Source organism: Lynx rufus, unplaced genomic scaffold, assembly GCF_022079265.1.
Source record: "Lynx rufus isolate CCGP_SWC_20201006 ecotype Redwood Valley unplaced genomic scaffold, mLynRuf1.p SCAF_3, whole genome shotgun sequence".
Taxonomy (NCBI): Eukaryota; Metazoa; Chordata; class Mammalia; order Carnivora; family Felidae; genus Lynx; species Lynx rufus.
Window position 1 is genome coordinate 41,798,978 of NW_025814845.1, and position 24,191 is coordinate 41,823,168.

The following is a 24,191-nucleotide window of genomic DNA, read 5'->3' on the forward strand; positions in this document are numbered from 1 at the left end:
TTTCATGAAAATTCTCAGAAGGTCCTAAGAGATCAAGAAAACATTCAAGTATGGTGATGACCAATTAAATAACACACCATTATATTGCCTCTCCCTCTTTCTTGTTTTACTTACCCCTCCTCTTCTTTTAGTCTTGCTCCCTGGGGTCAAAGCCCCAAATAAACTACTATACACAAGCCTTTGTTTCAGCCTCTACTTTGGGGAACTCCAAGAGGGGAGAGAGGAGAATTTAATTTTTGGACCCAGAAATTTGAAATGCTTGACAGATATGCAAGTAGAAATGTTGGGAAAGCAGTATACATAAATCTGGAGTTTAGGGAAGAAGTCCAGACTTCTGAAATGCAGTTCACTCCCCAACTTTCAAAAGGGCCATAAACATACAGGTAAAAAAAAAAAGCATATTTTTCAGGACAAAATAGTACATGTGATTCTCACATAAATAGTGGCCACAGTAAGAGTTCCAGTACTGAACACAAAGGGCCAAATGGATCTTTTTAAAGATAGGACCAGGGGTGTCCAGGTGGCTCAGTCGGTTAAACATCTGACTCTTGACCATCTGATTTTGGCTCAGGTCATGATCTCATGGTTTGAGATCAAGCCCCGCATCCAGCTCTGCGCTGATGGCATGGAGCCTGCTTAGGATTCTGTCTCTCCCTCTCTCTCTGCCCCTCTCCTGCTCATGTTCTACCTCTCTCTCTCTCTAAATTAATTAATTAATTAAACATTAAAATTTTTTAAATAAAAAATAAAGATAGGACTAGACAGATCCTGCTCTTAGAAGGAAAATCATTCAATGAAATTGAAAAGCATTCTAAGTAGCATTAACTTGAGCATATTAATCTCAGTAGCAAATAGGTCATTACTAATTCTGATTTTTTCCACCAAATTATATATTCAGATACACAGTGAAAGATACTTTGCACCTTATTTTTTCCTTTATCAATGAATCCATAGTCGACAGAGTGAATCACTCCCTTTTTTGCAGGTCCACGGTAGTCTCATTTTTCTATCTCTGTTGTGGGATTTACCTCACCAAACTGTACTTTATCCATGTATTTAATTCTGCTTTCCCAATGAAAGTGTGCCCTCTTCTGAATGGGATCCCTGTTTTTGGATCTCCAGCACCTGACACAGTGCCTGGCATAGAGGTGGCACTGTTTGTCAAATAGATGAATGTAGGCATGAATGGATTCCTGTGGAACACTTGCAAAGGACTGTGTTGAGCAGGAGCAAATAAATCACACCTTTAAATTCTCAGCACACTTATCTGACCTGTACATTTCTTTGGTCACTTATATTGTGTCTTATTTTATATGTATTTGTTGTACCTACCAAACTGGAACTTCTTCAGGGTAGGATTCATGTCTGAATCATTTCTGCACCTGTATCAAGGTGCCGGGCATAAAATAAGTGCCAGGAACATAGAACATGAATTACTTGCTTTGCAACCAGCAACCTTGGCATCATTTGTGCTTCTCAAACTTATATGTGCACAAGTGTCATCTTGTTAAGATGCAGATCCGAATTTAAAAGATTAGAAGTGAGCCAGAGAGGCTGCAGTATCTAAAAAGCCCTCAGCTGATGCCCAAGCAGCTGGTCTGAGGACCACACTTTGACTATTAATCTCACTACATCAATGGTTCTGGACCGTAGTTGCATATTAGGACCTTTTTGGAAGATATTTAAAGTAGAGAGAGAAGGAAGGAAGGAAGGAAGGAAGGAAGGAAGGAAGGAAGGAAGGGAGGAAGGAAGGAAGGAAGGAAGGAAAAAGAAAAAAAAACCTGAAAAAAAAGTACGGAAGTCTGGGTCTCACCCCTCAAAAATTATTTTTTTTTAATTTTTTTAATGTTTATTTTTGAGGGAGAGAGAGACAGGCAGAGCGTGAAGAGAGGGCGGGGGGACAGAGAGAGGGAGAAACAGAACTTGAAGCGGGCTCCAGGCTCCGAACTGTCAGCACAGAGCCCAACGCGGGGCTCGAACTCAGGAACCAGCCGTGAGATCATGACCTGAGCCAAAGTCAGACGCTTAACCGACTAAGCCACCCAGGAGGCCCCCCTCAAAAATTCTGATTTAGTTTATTTACAGTCTCCATGCTATAAGTAGAAAGGATCTAGAGTTAACAGAGCTTTACATATACAAAAAGGAAAACAATCAGAACTCTTCTTAAATTAAGTCGCGGAGAATACCTGAATAACTCTTCTAAAGAAAGTAATGTCACACAATCCCAAATTCCGAAGTGTCGTCAATCTCCGAGCAACAGAGACCCCGCCCCTGCCAATCCTTGATACGCCCCTCCAGCGAGACTTTGCCCCGCCTCACCACGCCCATCACCGCCTGGCCTTCCTTCTCTACGGGGTCGACTTCCGGCGTGGTTTGTCACGTGCCCGGAAGTGGGAAGTGGTGGCGGAACGGCAGCTCCCTGGTCACGGCTAAATTGACGGACTCATCCTAGTAGCGGTGGCCGTCGGGGCCCTGTCCTGTCTCCGTCTTGGAGGACCCGCCTCGGCACAGCCGGGCTCGGTCCAGCCTTGTGGTAAGCCCTGGGCCGCGGCTGCCCGGTAGTTCCATCGGCGCGGAGAGACTAGCAGACAGGCGGGCGCCAAGGTCTGAGGCAGCGTTTCAGCCCATCTGTTGGCTCCGCGTCCGGGGTCGGGTACCTCTCACTCCTCTGTCTGGCCTCCCTTTCGCCCCGTGTCTGGGTAAGGCGCAAAGCCCGCTAGGAGCATCCACCAGCTCCCTGCTGCCCTGCGGGCTAACCGCAATCCTCACACATCCCTTCCTGGTTTCATCCATAAGAACCAGATTTCACTTGTGCAAAACGGCCGTGATCGTTTGTGTTTTGGCGTGGACCAGGAGAGGAGGGCGTAACAGTGCCTTCTTTGTCCAAATACACATTTCTTCTAAATCTTTAAGGCGCATTCCCCTGTCTTTGTGCACAGTTTTCTGGATGACAATGCCTCCGTTTGCTGTGTTGTCTCGATAGTGTACGGGGCGCAACCCACGCGGGCACTCACATTGACAAACTCTTTGTCACCCTGTGTAATGGTCCAACTGAGTTTAAGGAAACAAGAACCAACACAGTAAGCAGTGGCTGACTGCTTCTGGAACGTGGTCAGACGTGGATTCTTTTTTTTTTTTTTTTAATTTTTTTTTTTACATTTATTTATTTTTGAGAGACAGAGACAGCATGAGCAGGGGAGGGGCAGAGAGAGAGAGAGAGTGAGACACAGAATCAGAAGCAGCAAGCTCCAGGCTCCGAGCTGTCAGCACAGAGCCCGATGTGGAGCTTGAACCCACTAACCGTGAGATCATGACCTGAGCTGAAGTCAGAAGCTCAGCTGACTGAGCCACCCAGGTGCCCCGAGACGTGGATTCTTAAACCCGGAAAATAGCTTTAGAGGATTTCTAGTGATTTATTCCCTGACTTACACGAAAATACTCTAAAGACTCGACCCTTAGGATGTAAATGCCACGAAGGCACGGCTGTTCTTGTCTTCATGAACATGTCTGTCATACTCGCTTCTAACCTGGAACAGTGCATTGCCCTTAGTAGGCATCGGTATTTGCTGAATAAATAAGGGTGCCATAGTGCTTTTCATTATGCCTAGCTCCTTTATGAGGTATAACCAGTCCTCTCTTGCTTTACACTTACCTTACACTCAGTTGTTGATTTTGTCCAAAGAGGGATGGTGTGGTAAACGTTGGCCACTATCAACCACTCATTTGACCAGTTTTTATTATTCAGTTCAGGTTATCTCAAGAGGTACTTGCTGACTACGTAAGAAAGAAGACAGAACCTTGCTGGAGCACCTCTTCCTCTCTCTTTCAAGAGAGTTCTTGAGATCTCTGAGCTTATGATCTCATGGACCAATTGGACTGCAAGTGCCTGATTGTTTAGTAAATAGGGAAGTTCCTTAGCAATTGAAAGAAGAGATCAATTTGGATTAAGATGTTTATTGAATCAATTTCATATAAACCATGAAGTGTAATTAGGGTTTGGTTAGATGATATTCCCTGCATGGAAAAGCACCTAAGCAAAGATTTAAAGACTGCACTGAGCAGAGGGCTTGGAGTGGAAGATTTGTATATGGGAACCTTAGGAAAATGTTGAGCGGTGGCATGTTGTGATGAAAGCTATGTTTTAATATTATTTGTTTATCAAGGGTTTGGAGATTGCGGAAGCTTGCAAAGAGATAACCTTTGGACTTGGTTGATGTGAACCTGGATTAATGTGTTAGCAGTGGGAACAGAAAGGAAGGGTAAATTATATATAGATGAGAAATCAGCAGAACGTGGCAGCAGATTTCGTGCTGACAATGGAGGAGGATAATCAAATATGACAGATTTTGAACCTGGACATTTGCTTACAAATGTGAGTTGGAAAGGGAAATCTTAGGAAAACTATAGTTGTCATGTTATTTGGTGCTATCATTTTGCTTAATTTTGAAATGCCTGCTAGGTCTTTGCCAAGTTCTAGGAATACACAGATGAATAAGGTATGATCTTTTCCTACAAAGAGCTACCTTTAATGTGGGAGAGAATTCAACTAACTAGAAATTATGGTTTGTAAGTGCTATGTTAGCTGAGTAGAGGGGAAGTGTTTGAGAAATATAAAAGGAATTATTCTTCTTGTATGTGTGATTATTTCACAGAAGAGGTGACATTTTAGCAGGATCTTGGAAGAATGGGTTGGAATATTTAGGGGAAAAAGAATACCAGGAAAAGGAAATTGCATGAACAAAGCCCAGAGATAGAAATGTAAAGTGGCCGTTATGCAGTGTATCTTGGACATCGGGTGGAGTAGAGCTTTTAATGCAGTGTCTAGGCCCTAGAACATATTAAGTGATTAGTAACATGGACACAAATTTTTTGCAATAGGTGGAATAGAGGTTAGGATGGGTGAAGATGTAATGAGATGGAGAAGAAAACAATTGGGGAAAATTGGCTTCTATAGCCTCTGCAGGGTAGATGGTGACATCATTTGCAGAGAGGGTGGAGGCTGACAGTAGAGTTGGGAATTGAAGAAGGTGAATAAAGATTTGCAGCACACTGATGGGGAGTAGGAAGGGGTCCTCAAAGGAAGTGTTAAAGGATTGTGGAGCAACACTGAAAGTCTAGCTTTGACTGGATTTAGATACTTGTAATGAATGCAGTGAACATGGACATATGGCCTTCTTGAGTGGTATATGGTATCCCATGAGAAGTGGAGAAAAATACAGTTCATGGAAATTGATAAAACATGGTGAACAAGTCCACAGAGTAAGATAATTGAAGGAGACAGTGTGGGTGAATGCTACCTGCAGGCTAAGTGGAAAAGAAATTAAGTTTGGAGAGGCCAGGTAGATGATAACAGGAAGGAGAGGTAGGTCAGAAGACTAGAGGCTAAGATGAGGTGCAAAAGGAATGAAAGTTGGAAAATGTGATTTTTTGTGAGAAAAGCAATTTTCTGAGTTGGAGCAGAGATCGAAGTTTCACAGATTGAGTAAAGTATAGGTGATAACCTAGTTTCCAAAAATGGCATCATATTGTAAAAATTCATTCTGTGTCATTTATTTCAAACTCATAATTTCTTCATTATCCCATATAAAGGGTGTTAGAAGTTAATTTCCTAAGCACGCTTACCTGTATGAAGTATTACACATTTACATTGGAAATAGTAATATATACACAAATATATATATTTCAAAATAAAGTTGAAAAGACATTTTTAAAAATATCTAACTTAAGTTGATATTTGAAAAAAGACATTGAGTTAAGTGAGAAAAAGGAGGTAAGTGGAAACCTATTTCTTTATGATAGCTTTATTGAGATATAATTCATATGCCATAAAATTTACCCACCTAAGCATATAATTCAGTAGTTTTTAGTATATTCACAAGGTTATATAACTATCAGTACTAATTCAAGAACATTTTCATCACCCAAAAGAAACTCCTTTCTCGTTAACAGTCACTCCCCATTTCTCCTTGCTCCTACCCCTAGCAACCATAAATCATTCTGTCTTTATGGGTTTGTCTACTCTGAACATTTCATGCAAACAGAATCATAAAATATGTGGTCTTTTAACTGGCTTCTTGCACTTAGCATAGTATTTTCAAGTTTCATCAGTGTTGTAGCATGTATCAGTATTTCATTTCTTTTTAATGACCAAATAACATTCCAATGTGTAGATATTCATTTTGTTGTATCAGTTCATTAGTTGGTGGATATTTGAGTTGTTTCTATGTTTTGTCTCTTGTGAATAATACTGCTATGAACATACATGTACAACATTTTGTGTGGATGTATATTTTCAGTTCTCTTGAGTATATACCTAGGAGTGTGGAATTGCTGGATCATATCTTAATTTTATATTTAACTTTTTGAGGCACTGCCAAACTGTTTTCCAAAGTGGCTGCACCATTTTACAATCACCAACAATGTATGAAAGAGTTCCTTTTTCTCCACATCTTTACCAACACTTGTATTTTTAATTTTAGCCATTCTGGTGGGTATAAAGTGGTAGGTAGATACATATTTGATTTTGGTTTGCATTTACCTAGTGGTTAATGATGCTGAGCATCTTTTCTTGTGCTTATTGGCCATTTGTGTATTTTCTTGAGAGAAATGTCTATTCAGATCCTTTGCTCAGTTTTTAATTGGGTTATTTTTTTTATTGTTGAGTTATAAGAGCTCTTTATATAGAAAATTAATATTCAAAAATTGAGCATGGGTTTTTTTCTTAAAAAAAATTTTTTTGTATCATAGTATTTGCTAAGCACTTCTAAAGATTTTAAAGTTTGATAACACTGGTTCTCTAATTTCCTTTCCAAACATAAAGCTTTTTATTTTTATGGTATAGATATGTTGATGTATTAAATCATTCTTCCTATGCTTATTAGCTATAATAAGATCATTTTTTAAATTACAAATGGGACAATGAAGGACAGAATGATTTTGAGAATAAGCTTAATATCTATACTCTCAATTTTTTTAGCTGATTAAAAATGACAGCAATCAAGCATGCGTTACAAAGAGATATTTTTACACCAAATGATGAACGCCTGCTGAGTATTGTCAATGTCTGCAAAGCAGGAAAAAAGAAAAAGAACTGTTTTCTGTGTGCCACAGGTGGGTATTTAGTAAGAAAAAGCTCTTGTTTGGCATTCTTTTATTGTTTTAGTCCCTAGGGGACTTTTCCTCCTTGTTTTTAAAATTCTCGTTGTCTCTATAATTGGAAAAACTGTTGGGCCAACAAATTCATTTTTTTAAATTGTCTTTAATTAAGGGGCGCCTGGGTGGTTCAGTCAGTTAAACATTTGACTCTTGATTTCGGCCCATGTCATGACCTCATACTTCGTGAGATCGAGTTGAGTTGGGCTCTGCACTGACAGCACCAAGCCTGTTGGGATTCTCTCTCTCCCTCTCTCTCTGTTCCTCCCTCCCTCGCTGCCCCCCCTCTCAAAATAAATAAATAACTTTAAAAAATTGTCTTTAATTAAATATTGAGTAGATACCAAAAAATCTATGCCATATATATAAGGTGTGAAGACTAGCCATACAGTGAACACGTGTGCTCACTACCCAGTATAAGAAGAATATTACCATTACCTTTGAAGTGTCCTGTGTGCCCTTTCCATTAAAAAAAAAAAAAAAGTTGTTTTTTTGTTTTTTGTTTTTTTTTTTGAGAGAGAGAGAGAGAGAGCACATGAGCTGGAGAGGGGCAGAAAGAGAGAGGGAGAGAATCCTACGCAGGCTCCAAGCTGTCAGTGCAGAGCCCAATGTGGGGCTCAAACCCATGAAACCATGAGATTATGACCTGAGCTGAAACTAAGAATCCAATGCTTAATCGACTGAGCCACCCAGGCATCCCCTGTGTGCCTTTTCCTAATCCCATTCCCTTTCCTCACTTATTAAGAGGTAACTGGTATCCTGAATTTTGGTTTAGTCTTTCCTTGCTTTTCTTTATCATTTTACTATCTGTCTGTATTTGTTTGTAATCTCAGATAACATATTGTTTAGTTTTGCGTTTCTTTGAAATTTGCATGAATTGAATCCTAGTGCATATATTCTTTTGTGACTTTTTCCACTCAGCATTGTGTTCATGTTCATGACTTTTATTTCCGTTCTTTCATATAACCATAATTCTTTGATTTTCACTCCTATGAGTGTTCTACTCTATGAGAGTACCATTTATTTACACATCCTACTAGTGATGAACATTAGGTTTGTTTTCAGGTTTTACTGTTTAGACAGCCCTTCTGTGAGCATCTTTGTCCTTGTCTCTTAGTGTATACAGGCAAGAAGTTTCTAGGATAGATACCTAAATGTGTGATTGTTGGATTATAGGTATGTGAATGCTCAACACTACTGTACTACCAGATTTTTTTCAAAAGTAGTTACACTGGCTTTCAATCCCACAAGCAGTGTGTATTTTGTGTTCTTTCCCCACATCCTAGCCAAAACTTGGCTTTGACAGACTTAAGCGTGTGAAATATCTCATTGTGGTTTGAAATTTCATTTCCCTGTTAATAATGAATTGATGAATTAAATCTTTTCATGACTTTATTGGCCACTTACTTTCCTTGTTTTAGAAATTTGTCTTAAAGCCTTTTGCTCATTTCTCTCTTGTGTTGGTTGTCCTTTTACTAATTTGTACAAGTTCTATATATTTACTGATTTTATGTTGGTTATATGCATTCCAGTTTGTGCTTTGTGTATTAGCTTTTTATGATGGCTTTTAATGAAATTTCTAAGTTTAGTAAAATCAAATCAATCTGATCCTTTATGGCTTCCGCTTTTGTTTAAAAATTTTTTCAATGTTTTTGAGAGAGAGAGACAGAGCACAGGCAGGGGGAAGGGGGAGAGAGAGGGAGACACAAAATCCGAAGCAGGCTCCAGGCTCTGAGTTGTCAGCAGAGAGTCCAACATGGGGCTTGAACCCAGAAACTGTGAGATCATGACCTGAGCTGAAGTTGGATGCTTAACCAACTGAGCCACCCAAGTGCCCCTCAAATATAAGTGTTTAAAATATACATGTATGTATATGTATGTATAATACATACATATACATACATACACACTTCCCTGGAGTAATAAAAGTATTCTCCTACACTGTATTTTAAGATTTTTATAATTTTGGGGCCCCTGGGTGGCTCAGTCGGTTAAGCATCCGACTTCAGCTTAGGTCATGATTTCACAGTTAATGAGTTCGAGCCCCGCGTCGGGCTCTGTACTGACAGCTCAGAGCCTGGATCCTGCTTTGGATCTGTGTCTCCCTCTCTCTGCCCCTCCCTGCTCACACTCTGTCTCTCTCTCAAACATAAACATTAAAAAAAATTAAAATTTTTATAATTTTGCCCCTCATGTTTTAGTTTTTAATTTAACTGTGTCCGTGTTTGTAGTGATGAATGTGAGTGTGCCTATTTCTGGGTTCTCTTTTATATCTGGTTTTTATTTTGTCTTGTTTTGATTGTTTATTTTTCCACTTATTTTAGAATCAATTTGATAAGTTCCAGATTTTGTTGGGATTTTAATTAGAATTGTTTTGAATATGTTGTTCAGTTCGAAGAGAACTTGCACTTTCATAATATTGAGTCATTTTGTCAATGGACAGGGTGCAGTTCTCCATTTATCTAGGTCTTCTTAATGCCTTTCAATAAGTTTTAGCGTTTTAAAAATTCTTTTTTTAATGTTTATTTATTTTTGAGAGGGAGAGAGAGTGAAAACAGGGGAGAGGCAGAGAGAGGGAGACACAGAATCTAAGGCAGGCTCCTGGTTCTGAGCTTGACAGCCTGATGCAGGGCTCGAACTCACGAACTACAAGATCATGACCTGAGCTGAAGTGAGATGCTTAACTGATTGAGCCACCCAGGCGCCCTAGTTTTAGAGTTTTAAAAGGCTTTCAAGAAGTTGTATAGTTTTTTTTTTTTTTAATTTTTTTTTTTTCAACGTTTATTTATTTTTGGGACAGAGAGAGACAGAGCATGAACGGGGGAGGGGCAGAAAGAGAGGGAGACACAGAATCGGAAACAGGCTCCAGGCTCTGAGCCATCAGCCCAGAGCCCGACGTGGGGCTCGAACCCACGGACCGCGAGATCGTGACCTGGGTGAAGTCGGACGCTTAACCGACTGCGCCACCCAGGCGCCCCAAGAAGTTGTATAGTTTTAAATGTTTTTCACCTATGTTGTATTTATTCCTAGATTTTTTGATATGATCATAAATAATTTATTAGCATTAATATATTTTTGAAGTTTATTTTGAGAGAGAGAGAGAGAGTGAGCATGCACATATGAGCAGGGAAGAGGCAGATAGAGGGTGAGAGAATCCCAAGCAGGCTCCATGCTGTCAGCCCCAACTCCGGGCTGGATCTCCCAAACTACAAGGCCATGACCTGAGCCAAAATCGAAGAGTCGGATTCTTAACTGACTGAGACACCCAGGCACCCCAGCGTTAATACATTTTTAAAACTTTAATTTTTTTAGAGCAGTTTTAGGTTTACAACAAAATTGAGGAAGGAGGTACACACATTTCCCTATACCCTCTGCCCCCACATATGTTTGGCTTCCCCCTTTATCAATACCACTGGCAACATTGGCAATAATTTGTTACCAAGAATGAAGCTACACTGACACATTATAATCACTCAAAGACCATACTTTCCCTTAGGGTTCACTCTTGATGTACATTGTATTGGTTTGGACAAATGTATAATGGCATGTATCCACCATTGTAATGTCACAGAGTATTTTCACTGCTCTAAAAATCCTGTGTGTTCTGCCTGTTCATCTCTCCCCCAGCCCCTACCCTTTCCAACCACTGTTCTTTTTACTGTTTGCATGGCTTTACCTTTTCTAGAATGTCATATAGTTGGAATCAGATACTATTTAGCCTGCTCAGATTGGCTTCTTTTACTTAGTAGTATGCATTTACATTTCCTCCATGTCTTTTCATGGCTTGATAGCTCATTTCTTTTTAGCACTGAATAATATTCCATTCCTGAGTGTACCAGTTTATTTATCTACTCACCTAGTGAAGGATATCTTGACTGTCAATTTGACAATTATGAATAAAGCTACTATAAACACCCATGTGTGGATTTTTGCATGGACATAAGTTTTCAACTCCTTTGGGTAAATACTAGGGAGTATGATTGCTAGATCATATGGTAAGAATGTGTTTAGTTCTGTAAGAAACCACCAAACTCTCTACCAAAGGGGCTGTACTGTTTTGCAGTCCCACCAGCAATGTTTGAAAGTTGTTCCACATTTTTGTCAGCATTTAGTGTTGTCAGGTTCTAGAATTTGGCCATACTAATAGGTGTGTAGTGGTACCTCGTTGTTTTAATTTGCATTGCCTTGATGAAATATGGTGTTGAGTATCTTTTCATATGCTTATTAGTTATCTGTGTATCTTCTTTGGGGAAGTGTCTGTTAAGGTCTTTGGCCATTTTTTAATCTGTTTTTTGTTTTGTTTTGTTTTCTTGTCAAGTTTTAAGAGTCCTTTGTATATTTTGGATAACATTCCTTTATTAGATGTGTCTTTGGCAAATATTTTTTTTTTTTTTTGCAGTCTGTGGCTTGTCTTCTAATTATTTTGATGTTGTCTTTTGCAGAGCAGAAGCTTTTAATTTTATTGAACATTAATACATTTTAAAAATCATTTATTGTTAGCATCTAGAAATAATTGGTTCTTTATGTGGATTTCTATATCTATCAATCTTGCTAAACTTTCTTATTAATTCTAATAATTTGTCCATAGACTCTTTGTAAATAGTGATATTTTCTTCCTTCCTTTATAGTCTTTATATTTTTTATTTATTTTTGTTACTTTTGTCTGCTGGTTAGGACCATCAATACAGTGATCTCAAAGGGATTATCATATATGATAATTGCAGTTTTTTTGTAGCTATCCTTGACGGTACTAGGGAAGTTCCCTTCTATTCCTGACTTCTTACTTTTTTTCTTTTTGGTTTTATCATGAATGGATGTTCAGTTTTATCAAATGCTTTTTCAAATCATTGAGATTATCATATACTTTTCTTCCTTAATTTGTTAGTGTGGTGAGTAATGGTACTTGGTCTTTCAAATAATAAATTGAGTTCTTGGAGTAACCTAACTCAGTGATGATGTACTATATGCCATCTATTATAGCATATATTATTTTTTTATGCACCACTAAAAAATGCTGCAATATTACTTCAATTGTTAAGACATATTCTGATTTCAGAGATGTTAAAATGTGGGAAAAAATGTACATCTCACACTTGGTAAAATATTATCTTCTGTATATGCCCCTTGATTAAGTTTGCCAATGCAATATTTATTCATAATTATTTGTACATTTGTAGTTATAAGATTTTTCACCCATGTTCATTAGTGACATGGTCTTGTAATTTTCTTTTGTATACTGTCTTTGGCCTTGCAACCAAAGTCATAAGGTAAGTTGGGAGTGTTCCCTTTTTTTTTGTACAGTGGAATAGTTATGTGCATTTGGAATGTTTCCTTGGAAAGCTTGGCAAAAGATACCAGTAAAACTGTGTTAGACTAAGTTTTCGGGAAGAGATTTTTCACTTCACTTTCTTTAGTGGTTGTAGATTTTCTATTCTTAAGTCATTTTTGGTAATTTACATTTTTTAGAGATTTAACCACTTCATCTAAATTTTTTAATGTATTGGTATTCACTCCAATCCATCCAGTATTCTGCTGCTAGAGTAATTTTTAGAAACAAGTTAGAGCATGTCATTTCCCCAATTAAAATCCTCTAAGAGCACCCCTACAACCTCAGATAAAGGTCCTTTGTGATCTGAACTTTCATCTTTTTTGGTAACTTTGTTTCCATCCACTTTATTACATGTATAATCCATACTGAACTACTTATTGTTCTCTGAATCGGTGTTATGCTCTTTCAAACCCCTTTGGCTTTATGTATGGCAGTCATTCTTTAGAGCTTTTTTTCTTTAAAAAGTTTATTCATTTATTTTGAAAGAGAGAGAGTGAGCACATGTGTGCCAGAGGGGCAGAAAGAGAGAGAGAAAGAGAGAGAATCCCAAGCAGGCTCTGCACTATCAGCATAGAGCCCGATGTGGGACTCGAACTCATAAACCGTGAGATCATGACCTGAGCCGAAATCAAGAGTTGGATGCTTAACTGACTGAGCCACCCAGGCACCCCTAGGACTCTTTATCTACCTCATACTCTTCCTTCAAAACTGGTCTGAAGCTTTACTTCTCAAGGAATCTGCCTCTCTCTGACCCTGTCGTCTGAGATTTAGATGTTCCTTTGATACTTTGTGCATCCCTCAGTCATAGCATGTGTTAGGAAATACTACTCCTAACTGGTTTAACATAATATATAATACTGGTTTAGTATCATGTACAGGCACCTGACAACTGTATTTGCAATGAGTAAATGAATGGATGAAGAGTAAGTGAGTGATTATTTCTAGTGAAAGTACGTTTTACTCAACAGTGACAACTGAACGCCCCGTGCAGGTGAAGATGGTCAAAGTCAAGAAATCCGACAAAGGAGATTTCTACAAAAGGCAGATTGCTTGGGCCCTTCGAGACCTTGCTGTGGTAGATGCCAAGGATGCTATTAAAGTACGTTTTTTTTAGTTCTTTGACCTGTGTTCAGAAAGTGTCTTTCATCTTATAACACAGTATTATGTCTTCTAAGATGACCTACACTTCTTGTTTTGTGACCCTCTGCTCTGCCAACTAAGCCGGAATTAGTTTAAAATGTATCATTAAATCTTTCATTTCCCACACCTCAGTCTCAAGCAACTAAAATAAAAACGTATGTATGTTTCATTGTTTTTACTTTTTTTGAGCTACAATTATGTTTGTGCACAAGTTATGTAAACTGGAGCAAAATAACTAGGTGTTTGTATATTTAGATTAGATTATAGATTTATATAGATTTATATAGATTATATATTTAGTATAAAGTCCATATATAAGTATACCTTTTAAAGTGTCGTGTGAGTGGGTTTTTAAAAACCTTCATTGTTTTGGTAAAACTTAGTTCAAAATGGCGTGTAATACTATAACCAAAGTGAATCTTTCTTAGTCTTCACAAATTAATGTAAAATCATCATCTGAGGCAACCAGGCTGGCTTTTTGAGACCATGTTTTCATATTTGTGGCTCAAGTAAAGGAAGCAATAGTGAGTTAAACACCTTATTTTAAGGAACTTAAAGACTAAGATATAAGAATGTAAATATTACACTTCTCACTTAAGCCACGCTCAAACTTTAAGAAAGTTGAATAATGTGACAGTCATGTGAAAGGACCACATTTATTTCCGACAAGTCAAGGCTTTTCACAGCAATACCCTTTTTTCAAAGAAACCAAGTGGAGCTCTTCTGGTTAAGTTAGGTTTTCCTTACTCCTCAGCCTCTCTAACCTTGCCCCTCATCTTCCTCTGCAACCAAAGGCACCTCCAGGGATCTGGGAAATGTTTTGTGATGGGCTGATAGCAAGGCTTACATTAATGTAATTTCAGATGCCCTTTGATTTAACCCTTCCAGTCTCACACATTTATTTTTAAAAGGTCCAGAGACGTAAAAGCTACCTCCGTAGAATAATCCAATAAAATAAAAGCCTGACTTTGTCCTTATCCTGGGACAGACTTCTGGGGAACTAAAAGCTGGACAAAATGACAGGCAGTTGAGTCAGGTGCAAAATACTTCTTAAATGAAGCAAAAACAACTTCAGGGGAGCTTCATGTATCTAAAATATGCAATTCAGAATTCAGATTTCTAACATGTAGAGAATGCCTTTCTATAAGTATTTTAGGCACAGTGGGCCATTGCTTTATCCCTAAGGGGTACCCAAAACACTTCAATAAACTATTTAATAAATTCTGTTACCATGGGAAAAGATCAGGAGTAGAGACTTTTTTGGTAGGTTTCTGGTTAAGAGAAAATACTGTAAGGGCTTTTTAGAAATGCGTCTTTATTAAAGAGGCTTTTTCCTTCAATAGTTTTGCACTTTATAACCCCATTGACTTGCATAATTCACTAACATTGCTGATGCTTATTTGAATGCTTTCTCACAGCTGATGCCTCATTGCTCGCTTTCTTAATGGATTTTTTTTTTCATTTTATGTAGGCACCTTGGCGTGTGTACACTATATATGGATATAAAACATAAAATTTTTATACATAGCCTAACATTAGCCATTTAGTGTCACACATTGATTTGTGTGAGTGTTGCCACTGGAGCACTCAGCTTCTTTTATGGCATTATGGGAAATATTCCCAGGGAAGAGATCATTTCCCATCAAGTTTTGGATTAGTTGCCAATACTCTTAGGTTTTTTTTATAAGTAATAATGCAATTACCTCTTCATTATAAATGCCAGTTTTTTATCTTTTGATGCTCCAATTCTGCCTATTGATCTAATTAGTAGTTCCATGCTACCATAATGCTATTGTTGTACCAGCTCAAGTCCTGATACCTAAATTATCCCAAGTTTTCACAGTGAAACTCTGATATAACTTCACTTACCTTTTAGGCATGTATTTACATTTTGTCCTTCCGTAAATAACACTTTGAATTAATTGAATATTTTATTATCTTCTCGTAGAACATTAAGAACATTTGAATCTATTTTTTAATTCCTTGGATGTGAAGAACAGCATACATCCATATGTTTTCATCTTTTATATGACAGGTGATTCTACATTCAAGGGAGAAATAGTAGGCTGGTGTGAAGTTACTGCTGCAATGAGGTTTAAGAAATAGAGCATGGTGCACTTCTCTCACAAGAGTTGAGCTTCTTTGTCATTCGAAAGAACTTCCAGGCTAACCAGAACTTTTTATTTTTGAGGCACCTTTAATTATTCTCTATTTTCAAAATTGAGAACTGAATCAGTCCGTGCTTTTCATCTCATTTGTTCTCGGAAACCACACTGGGATGTAGATTGTATTTTTTCTCACATGTTGTGTATATAGAAGATATATTCTTTACGAAGGATTTAGTGTCAAATTACAGTTATGAATAATAGTGCATTATCAAAGGATAGGTATGACTCTAAAACCCCATAGGCAATTTAAAAAGAAAAATTATGACCACATCAAAATTGGAGACCATTGTCACCTCATAGACTAGGAAGCTGGGACACAGAGCTTTACCATCTTAAACTTCCACTCATATACTTCAGGGGCATAGGAAGGAAATTACTAAAACACTGTGTTGTTTTTTTTATCCAGCTTCTTTTGGGAGGTAAACAAAGTTTTTCCTATAAATTGAATTCTCTGAATCATTCTCTATAAGTCACTTGGCTGATTTTTTTTTTTTTTTTTAAGAAAGTTGCTTTTTTTTTTTTAATTTTTTTTTCAACGTTTATTTATTTTTGGGACAGAGAGAGACAGAGCATGAACGGGGGAGGGGCAGAGAGAGAGGGAGACACAGAATCGGAAACAGGCTCCAGGCTCTGAGCCATCAGCCCAGAGCCCGACGCGGGGCTCAAACTCACGGACCGCGAGATCGTGACCTGGCTGAAGTCGGACGCTTAACCAACTGCGCCACCCAGGCGCCCCTTGGCTGATTTTTAATGGTGATTTTTTTTCTTTAAGAAAAAGCTTTTCTTTAAGAACAGCTTCAGCTTTTCATTTTATTGAATGTCAATTTTATAATAATGAAAAAGGGATATGATCAAAAAACAATATCTTTTGTATATTTTTATTTCAGGAAAATCCTGAATTTGATTTACACTTTGAAAAAATATATAAATGGGTTGCCAGCAGCACTGCTGAAAAGAATGCATTTATTTCATGCATTTGGAAATTGAATCAGCGATATCTCCGGAAGAAAATTGATTTTGTCAATGTTAGCTCACAGCTCTTGGAAGGTAAAGTGAAATAAAAATGTATATGTAAAATCAAGTATATCTACAAGTGTATATATAATTTGACATTACTCAAAATTATTAGAACACTGATTTACCTTATATTGCGAAGGAAATGAAAAATAAATTTTCTTATTGCATAAGTGATACTCATTATAGAAATTGATACATTAAACTAACTAAATAAAAATCACTTATAAACTTAATTCTCAGAGATAACTGCTGTTAGCGTTTTGTTAGTCTTCTAATGTTTTTTCTATGCATGTTTAAACACTTTTAAAATAAGGAAATTCACATTCTGTTTTCTAACATACTTTTTTTTATAATGAACATTTTCATGTTATTAAATACATTATTTTTAGTGGTACCATAGTATTCCATTTCATGGATATACCATAATTTATTTAATCATTTATTTTAAAATTTCCAAATTTTGCTTATTTTAAACAGCTTTGACATGAATATCCTTGTAGCTGTGTTTTTGTGCAGAGTGTAGGTATAGTAATCAAGAACACAACTTGAGTCAGACTGATTGGGCTTAAATCCTGGTTTTGTTACTTACCAATTATGTGACCTTGGGTTATTCTATGTTTCAATTTTCTTTATCTCAGAAATAGAGATGGTAATAGTATCCTCCCTGTAGTGTTGTTGTGAGGACTGAGTGACTTAACATATGAACATGATGAGAACAATGTGAGGTATATAGTAAGTGCTCAATAAATAGTAGCTATTATTATTATATTATCAGGGTAAAATTCTTAGACATGAGTTAAATAGGATATTTTTGATCAGTGTTTCTTCAGGGATGTTACTATGGATTATTTTGTGTTATAAGACAAAAACTCTACTGTTACATATTAAAAGTGTACAGTAAGATTTTATTATTTTAAAATTTCTTTCATAAAGACATAAACATTGTAAGAACATGGTTCTCTATGCTTTGGGGATACAATTTTTGTTGTATTCTTTATCTCAAAGAAAGCAGTTGAAATAACAGCCAGTATGCAGGTGGAAGTTGTTTCTCCTCTTTACTGATGAAAAAACAGATTTGTCCTGCATAATATATATTAGAAAGAATATTTAAATTTGTCCTAAGCTATATATTAGCATTTTAAAATAGGACCTTCATTCTATTTGGTTGAAACATCTGAGGTAGCCAATATTCAACCATTTTGACCTATAAAAACAGCAGCTTCAGATGCTTCAAACTGTTCATTTACTTAGCCACTTGCCTCTGTCTTTTCCCTATTCTGTTTTACTTCTTCCTTTTCTGTTTGACTGTAGATATTTCCTCTGAAATATAGTACTGTATTCTTTCCCAACACTTAGTAATTAGTAAGCCCGTTACTGGTTTCAAATTTTTTTTTTTTTCAACGTTTATTTATTTTTGGGACAGAGAGAGACAGAGCATGAACGGGGGAGGGGCAGAGAGAGAGGGAGACACAGAATCGGAAACAGGCTCCAGGCTCCGAGCCATCAGCCCAGAGCCTGACGCGGGGCTCGAACTCCCGGACCGTGAGATCGTGACCTGGCTGAAGTCGGACGCTTAACCGACTGCGCCACCCAGGCGCCCCCCGTTACTGGTTTCAGGTTTGATGCTTGAAACTGGCAGAGGCAAGTCACATCTGTTAGGTCTTGTGCTACGCCCACCAGTAGGGCCCCTGTGTAGGAGCCCGCAGGGCTGGCATCTCACCAACATTAGACCCCAGTGTCTTGGCAGTTTGAGTATGTTGAGGGAATGACCATCAAGAAATAGATGGTAATTTTTCATTCCTTGAATAGTGGTTTAATTTGTTTTGAGTGGCATTTATTTATTTATTTAGCCGTTTCAGGTTGAACAATTTGATGAGGGAATGATTGCTATTCTGTTTTTAATTGTTGTGTATCTCCAGAAGTTATTCATTGCCTACGATGTGTTTTAAACCAATACATTTTATTGAGGCAATGGTATGGGAAAATATGTACGCTACCTGGTTTCCCTTATTAAGAAATATTACCATAACCAGTGAGAAGAATATTGCTGTTTTTTAGAACGAAGTGTCTAGCTTTTTTTAAAAAAAAAGAAAGGCATTTAATTTTTTAGGGCCTAAAACAGTGTAGACATTTTCATGTTTATAAAAGTTATCCCTAATTCAGATCAGTTTTAGGAATACTGTGAAGATCCTTAAGGATCTCATTTTGAAAATAATTTCCTGTAAACCAATTAACTGTTGCTTTGGTTTAGTGGAGTTCAGAAAATATCTTTTATTAATGTTTGCACACTTGTTTTAATGTTTTAAAGAATTTTTAAATCATAGCCGTTGATTCCCATTAAAATAATAAATGTGTCTAAGCTTTGGATGATAGTAGAAAACAAATAAGAAATTATCACCATCTACTTTTAAGAGATAAATAATCATCCAAGTAAGATTTCATTGTGAATTCTAGCAGTGTCGACTTTAGTGGTTTTTTTATTGGTGACAATTGAATGTTTATGCTAGTAAGTGGGGCTTCTCAGCAGAAGGTTTTTAAAGGAGGATTTTGTTAGCAGTTGAAGTAGAGTCAAGTTTTTGTTGGCTTTTTCTTTTTCATTATTATAACCAGATTTAAAAAAAAATCTTTGACTTGAATCCTGAAAAGCCAGTTTGAACTGGTATCTCATGTGGTTTTTTAAAAAATTGTTCTAATCTCGTCTTTTCTAACAGTGTTTTATGACTAATCTATTGTGAGGGAATGTCTGGGTAAAGTTTTTGGGCCTTGAGTGAAAATAACTAGACTAAATGCATGAGTCACAGCTGACCTAAAAATATTCCCAGGAAATGATCTATTTCCCAGTTTTCTCCAAGGACTAGTCAGTGCTATGTCTTAAAAGAAAGAAAATAGAAAGATAAATTTATTTTTAGTCATTATCAGAAAAAGAATGAGGGAATTAACTCTGGAAATTTAGCTTCTATGGATCTTTTCACTTTGTAGTTGATTTGGACATTGTCTTTTAAACTTCAGGGTATCAGAAGTTCAAATGAAATATGGGTAGTATTTAAAAATTTTAAACCTGTATACTTTTCTACCCAGCTAATATTCTTTGCTTACTTTCCTCTGCTTTTTTCATACCTTTTTACTCTCCAGAACTGCCTAAAGTTACAGAAGGTGCGTAACACCTTTTCTTCTTATTCTATTCCATATATTTTTACTACTTGCCATTGTTATGTACTGTTGTTTGCATATTTTATGAAATTGTGCATAGGGACAAGTTTATTACCACAAAATCCATATAGTAATAAAATTAATGATAGGATTCATTATTGACCTCCAAAGGACTATTTCATGGAAGAGAAAATACTTCTGAAGCCGTTATGATCACTTAAAGTATTTGTTTATTTTAAATATCCACTTGTGTAAGGAGCTGTACAGAATGATTTGGGCAGTTTCTGCCCCCTAGTGGCTAATAAACTGTCAGATATGACAATTTAGCATTTCCACAGTGAACTAAAATGGACTTGTTCAGAGGACAAGGAGCTAAGTGATGCCTGTCTGAAGAACTTATATACTGTAATCTGTAATTGCCTGTACCAAAAGTTTTATTCCCCTCCTTTTTTTTTTTTTCTGGGACATTATCTAAGACTGCCAAATTATTTTTCTTAGGAGTAAATCATTTATTACTTTGAATTGGTTGTTTTTTTTCTAGAACAAATTAACATATGCCAAGTCATGCTGAATATAAATATTCATTTTCATACAAAATAATGAATATTTAAAGTGTCCAGAGGTTGTGATTTAAATTGTGTCCCGTTAAGTTTATGAAAATCAGTAGCTTTATTTAGTTTTATTTAAGGAGTAAAAAAAAATTTTTTTTTCACTTTACCTCTCCTGACCTCAAGCTTTACATAAAATTCCACTAGCTGACTGTATTTTGTCAAAAAATTGAATTGGAACATTTATCCAGAAGACATCTCACATTTCACCTCTTGGTCTTTTGTTAAGACATGAAGACCATTTAAATTTTTTTAATTTCAAATAGCCATATTATTGTTGCTCTTGTTCCTACAGACTTGTTGAGAATGTTTTTATACCTGATCTTTAGAAATTTTATCAATGCATATGAAAATTTTTTAAACAAAGAAAAGGAAAATTCAGTTAATATTTTCAGTACCCAAAATGTGAATGCATTTTTCATTTCAATTAAAATTTATTTGAAAAAAAAAACATAATAAGGACAAAAAGAACAGAAGAAAAATGTTACCCAGGGGAAAAAAAGGAAAGGAAATTCTTTTTTATGTGTCCTTTATTCATAATCATTGTTTTATTAGTGCAACAACCACCTCACATAGGAAAAATAGATTGGGCACATGTTTTGTTTCTGGTTTTGTATTTATTTTTTTTAGTTTAATTATATTTGGGGAAATTGTACTAAAGCCTGTTCTAACACTTATAAGTGAGTGAATTAGACTGCATGCTTTGTATTTGTTATAATAATTGTTATAGTAAACATTATATTAACATATGCAGTCTTTCATAAAAATAAGAGGTTTTTTTTAATATTCTAAATCATTTTTTCCTATTTTTCAGCCATTAAATGTGACCTGTGCTTATAACTGACTATAAGTACCATGTTACTGTCCTTCCTACTTTTTTACTACTTAATTTTTTATTTTTACCCTTTTAAAGAATCTGTTCCAAGTGGAGAAAATCAGAGTGTGACAGGAGGTGATGAAGAAGTAGTAGATGTTTACCAAGAGTTAAATGCAAGAGAAGAGCAGGATATTGAAATAATGATGGAAGGCTGTGAATGTGCAATCTCTAATGCTGAGGCCTTTGCAGAAAGGTTGTCCAGAGAGCTACAGGTGCTAGATGGGGTAAGACTTTTTTACAGTCTGTGAGTGAATGATGTGTAGTGGATTGAGAAGACTGGGGATCTTCAAATTTTACTGCCTTAGTACTTAAGCCTTTATAATGTGATTATTGCCATCTTTCTCTGTAAGCACGTTACCAGATGCCATGTGTCTCACTGTTCTTGTTCAAAAGACAGAAGCATTCCTATTAGTCAGGCTAGTGAAGGCAGTTGGCTGAGGTTCAGGATTTGGGGGGTGGCTCTTGACATGAAGTGATGGAAGTAAAAAGTAGCCAACCAGAAACAACTTGGGGGTTGCTTCCCCCCAGTCTCTGAAACACCACAGAACAGTCCAGTGCAAAAGAGTAGCATTTTTGTGGTTGGGAAAAAAATATATAGGCACAAATTAGAAATAGAAAAATTAGGGGCACATGGGTGGCTCAGTCGGTTGAGCATCGGACTTCAGCTCAGGTCATGATCTCACAGTTCACGAGTTCAAGCCTCGCATCAGGCTCTGTGCTGACAGCTCAGAGCCTGGATGGAGCCTGCTTCGGATTCTGTGTCTCTGCTGCCACTCATGTTCTCTCTCAAAAATAAATAAACATTAAAAAAAAAAAAAAAGAAATAGAAAAATTAGGTTAAGATAAATCATTTCATTTACCCAAAAGGAGCAGAATAAGTGTAGTGAAAACAAGAGAGCCAGGGAAAAAGGGGGTTTGGCTCCTCTGCTAAAATGTTTTAGGATAGCTCTTTTTAATTTGCATGCATGGTTTCTGAGTCAATAAACTAAATGCGCATCTTTAGAAAGTAAGGAGCTAAAAGATATAGCTAAAAATAACACCACTAATGTGAGAAAAATCTAACAGAAGACCATGTGGTATTTTTTGTTTTGTGTACACAAAGTAAGCATTTAAGAAAAACCTCAGAGAATGAGGAATATTTTAAAAGCTTAAAGAATTTGGGCATTTTATATATGAAAGGTACAAAATTTATGAGATTACATGAATAGTCCCAAGTTTACAAGTTTATAAAATTCACTCGAAGCAAAGCCTAGAAGAAACTTCAAGATGTTAAAGTGGAAATTGTCCTGGACAGGTTCAAGCCCCAGGTCTGCTACTTAAGAGATATATTCAATGGCTCTGTACTCTGCTGACTCTTACAGTTGGGCTGTACTTATAGTTGAATTATTATGAATAGCTTATAAAATAATGTGTGTGAAATTACAACATATCAACTGTGGAATGAAATTCTTTTCATCCTTGTCCAAGTTTTTTGCTCATACCATGTTACCTGCTTTCTTAATGTGGCTTGGTGGTTTATGTTTTTTCTTTTTTTTTCTTTTTGTAATGTTTGTTTATTTTTGAGAGACAGAACATGAGTGGAGAAGGGGCAGAGAGAGAGAGGGAGACGACACAGAATCCGAAGCAGGCTCCAGTCTCTGAGCTGTCAGCACAGAGCCCAACGCGGGGCTCAAACTCACAAGCCGTGAGATTATGACCTGAGCCGAAGTTGGACGCTTAAACTGACAGAGCCACCCAGGCGCCCCTGGGTTTTATTTTCTAATTAATATTGCATATATGTTCCAAGTTATCATATTGCTTTCCAATTTTATTTTGGATTTGACAGCTTCCATGTTTCAAGAAATTTAGAATCAGTCAGAATCACTTAGAAAACAATGATAAGGGGATGGTGATTTGTTATTGTTTTGCCCAGGGAAAAAAATATACAGTAGTTGCAAATGAAAGAGAAAAGAGGGGCACCTGGGTGGCTCAGTCAGTCAAGCAGCCCACTTCAGCTCAGGTCATGATCTCACAGCTCGAAGGCTCATGAGTTCAAGCCCGACATTGGGCTCTGTGCTGACACCTCAGAGCCTGGAGCCTGCTTTTGATTCTGTGTCTCCCTCTCTCTCTCTGCCCCTCCCCTGCTTGCACTCTGGCTCTCTGTCTCTCTCAAAAATAAATAAACATTAAAAACAAAATTAAAAAAAAAAAGAAAGAAGACGATAGAAGGAGCTATCTTATGGATATATAGTCTCTGGTCATGTGGTCTTATGGTTGTGGCTCTTCCACATTCTGTAAATACTAATTGTACTATAGTTATAGATTAGTTCTGTGTATCCTCCAAAGACTGGTATACCACTGCTACCCTCTTGACCAAGGTATTACACAGGTGATTATGCTTTTTTTTTTTTTTTTAGCATTTTACAAAAATGTTAAGAAGTATAGAAAATTTAGCTAGTGGAATTGGAAGAAGTGTCAGAACTGGGAATATATCAGCACTGATGATACATTGTGGGACAGAACCCTACTTGTGAAATCTGGGGAAATATAAAATACTGAGGCATGGATCCTAACCTTGATAGAGAGGCAAGTGTATCTTCTTGAAATACCGTGTAAAACGTAGAACATAATCTTAAAGTGATAAACTAAAATAAATGCATAGATATATACCAATCTGTGTTACTCAGTTCTCAAAGGGATTTAGAAATATTTCATCTTAACGCTTATTTTATATGTTCAAATAATAAGAGTTACTTTTGTTTTTCACTTTG

At 36.8% G+C, this 24,191-nt stretch overlaps 1 protein-coding gene across 5 annotated transcripts in view; it reads left to right on the top strand.

The window, feature by feature from the left end:
* The first annotated feature begins 2,409 nt into the window (after positions 1 to 2,409).
* EXOC1 (exocyst complex component 1) overlaps positions 2,410 to 24,191 on the top strand; it is a 61,833-nt gene continuing 40,051 nt past the window's right edge. For 2 of the 5 annotated variants that reach the window (XM_047091120.1, XM_047091123.1), the window contains exons 1-5: positions 2,417 to 2,533; positions 6,977 to 7,110; positions 13,450 to 13,580; positions 16,677 to 16,836; positions 21,478 to 21,665. In XM_047091120.1, the coding sequence (XP_046947076.1) occupies positions 6,987 to 7,110; positions 13,450 to 13,580; positions 16,677 to 16,836; positions 21,478 to 21,665 (603 nt within the window). In that variant the 5' untranslated portion in view covers positions 2,417 to 2,533; positions 6,977 to 6,986. Of the gene's footprint in view, positions 2,534 to 2,574; positions 2,700 to 4,163; positions 4,373 to 6,976; positions 7,111 to 13,449; positions 13,581 to 16,676; positions 16,837 to 21,477; positions 21,666 to 24,191 lie in introns of those variants that run through there. The other 3 variants (XM_047091121.1, XM_047091124.1, XM_047091122.1) reach the window with 3 other exon arrangements.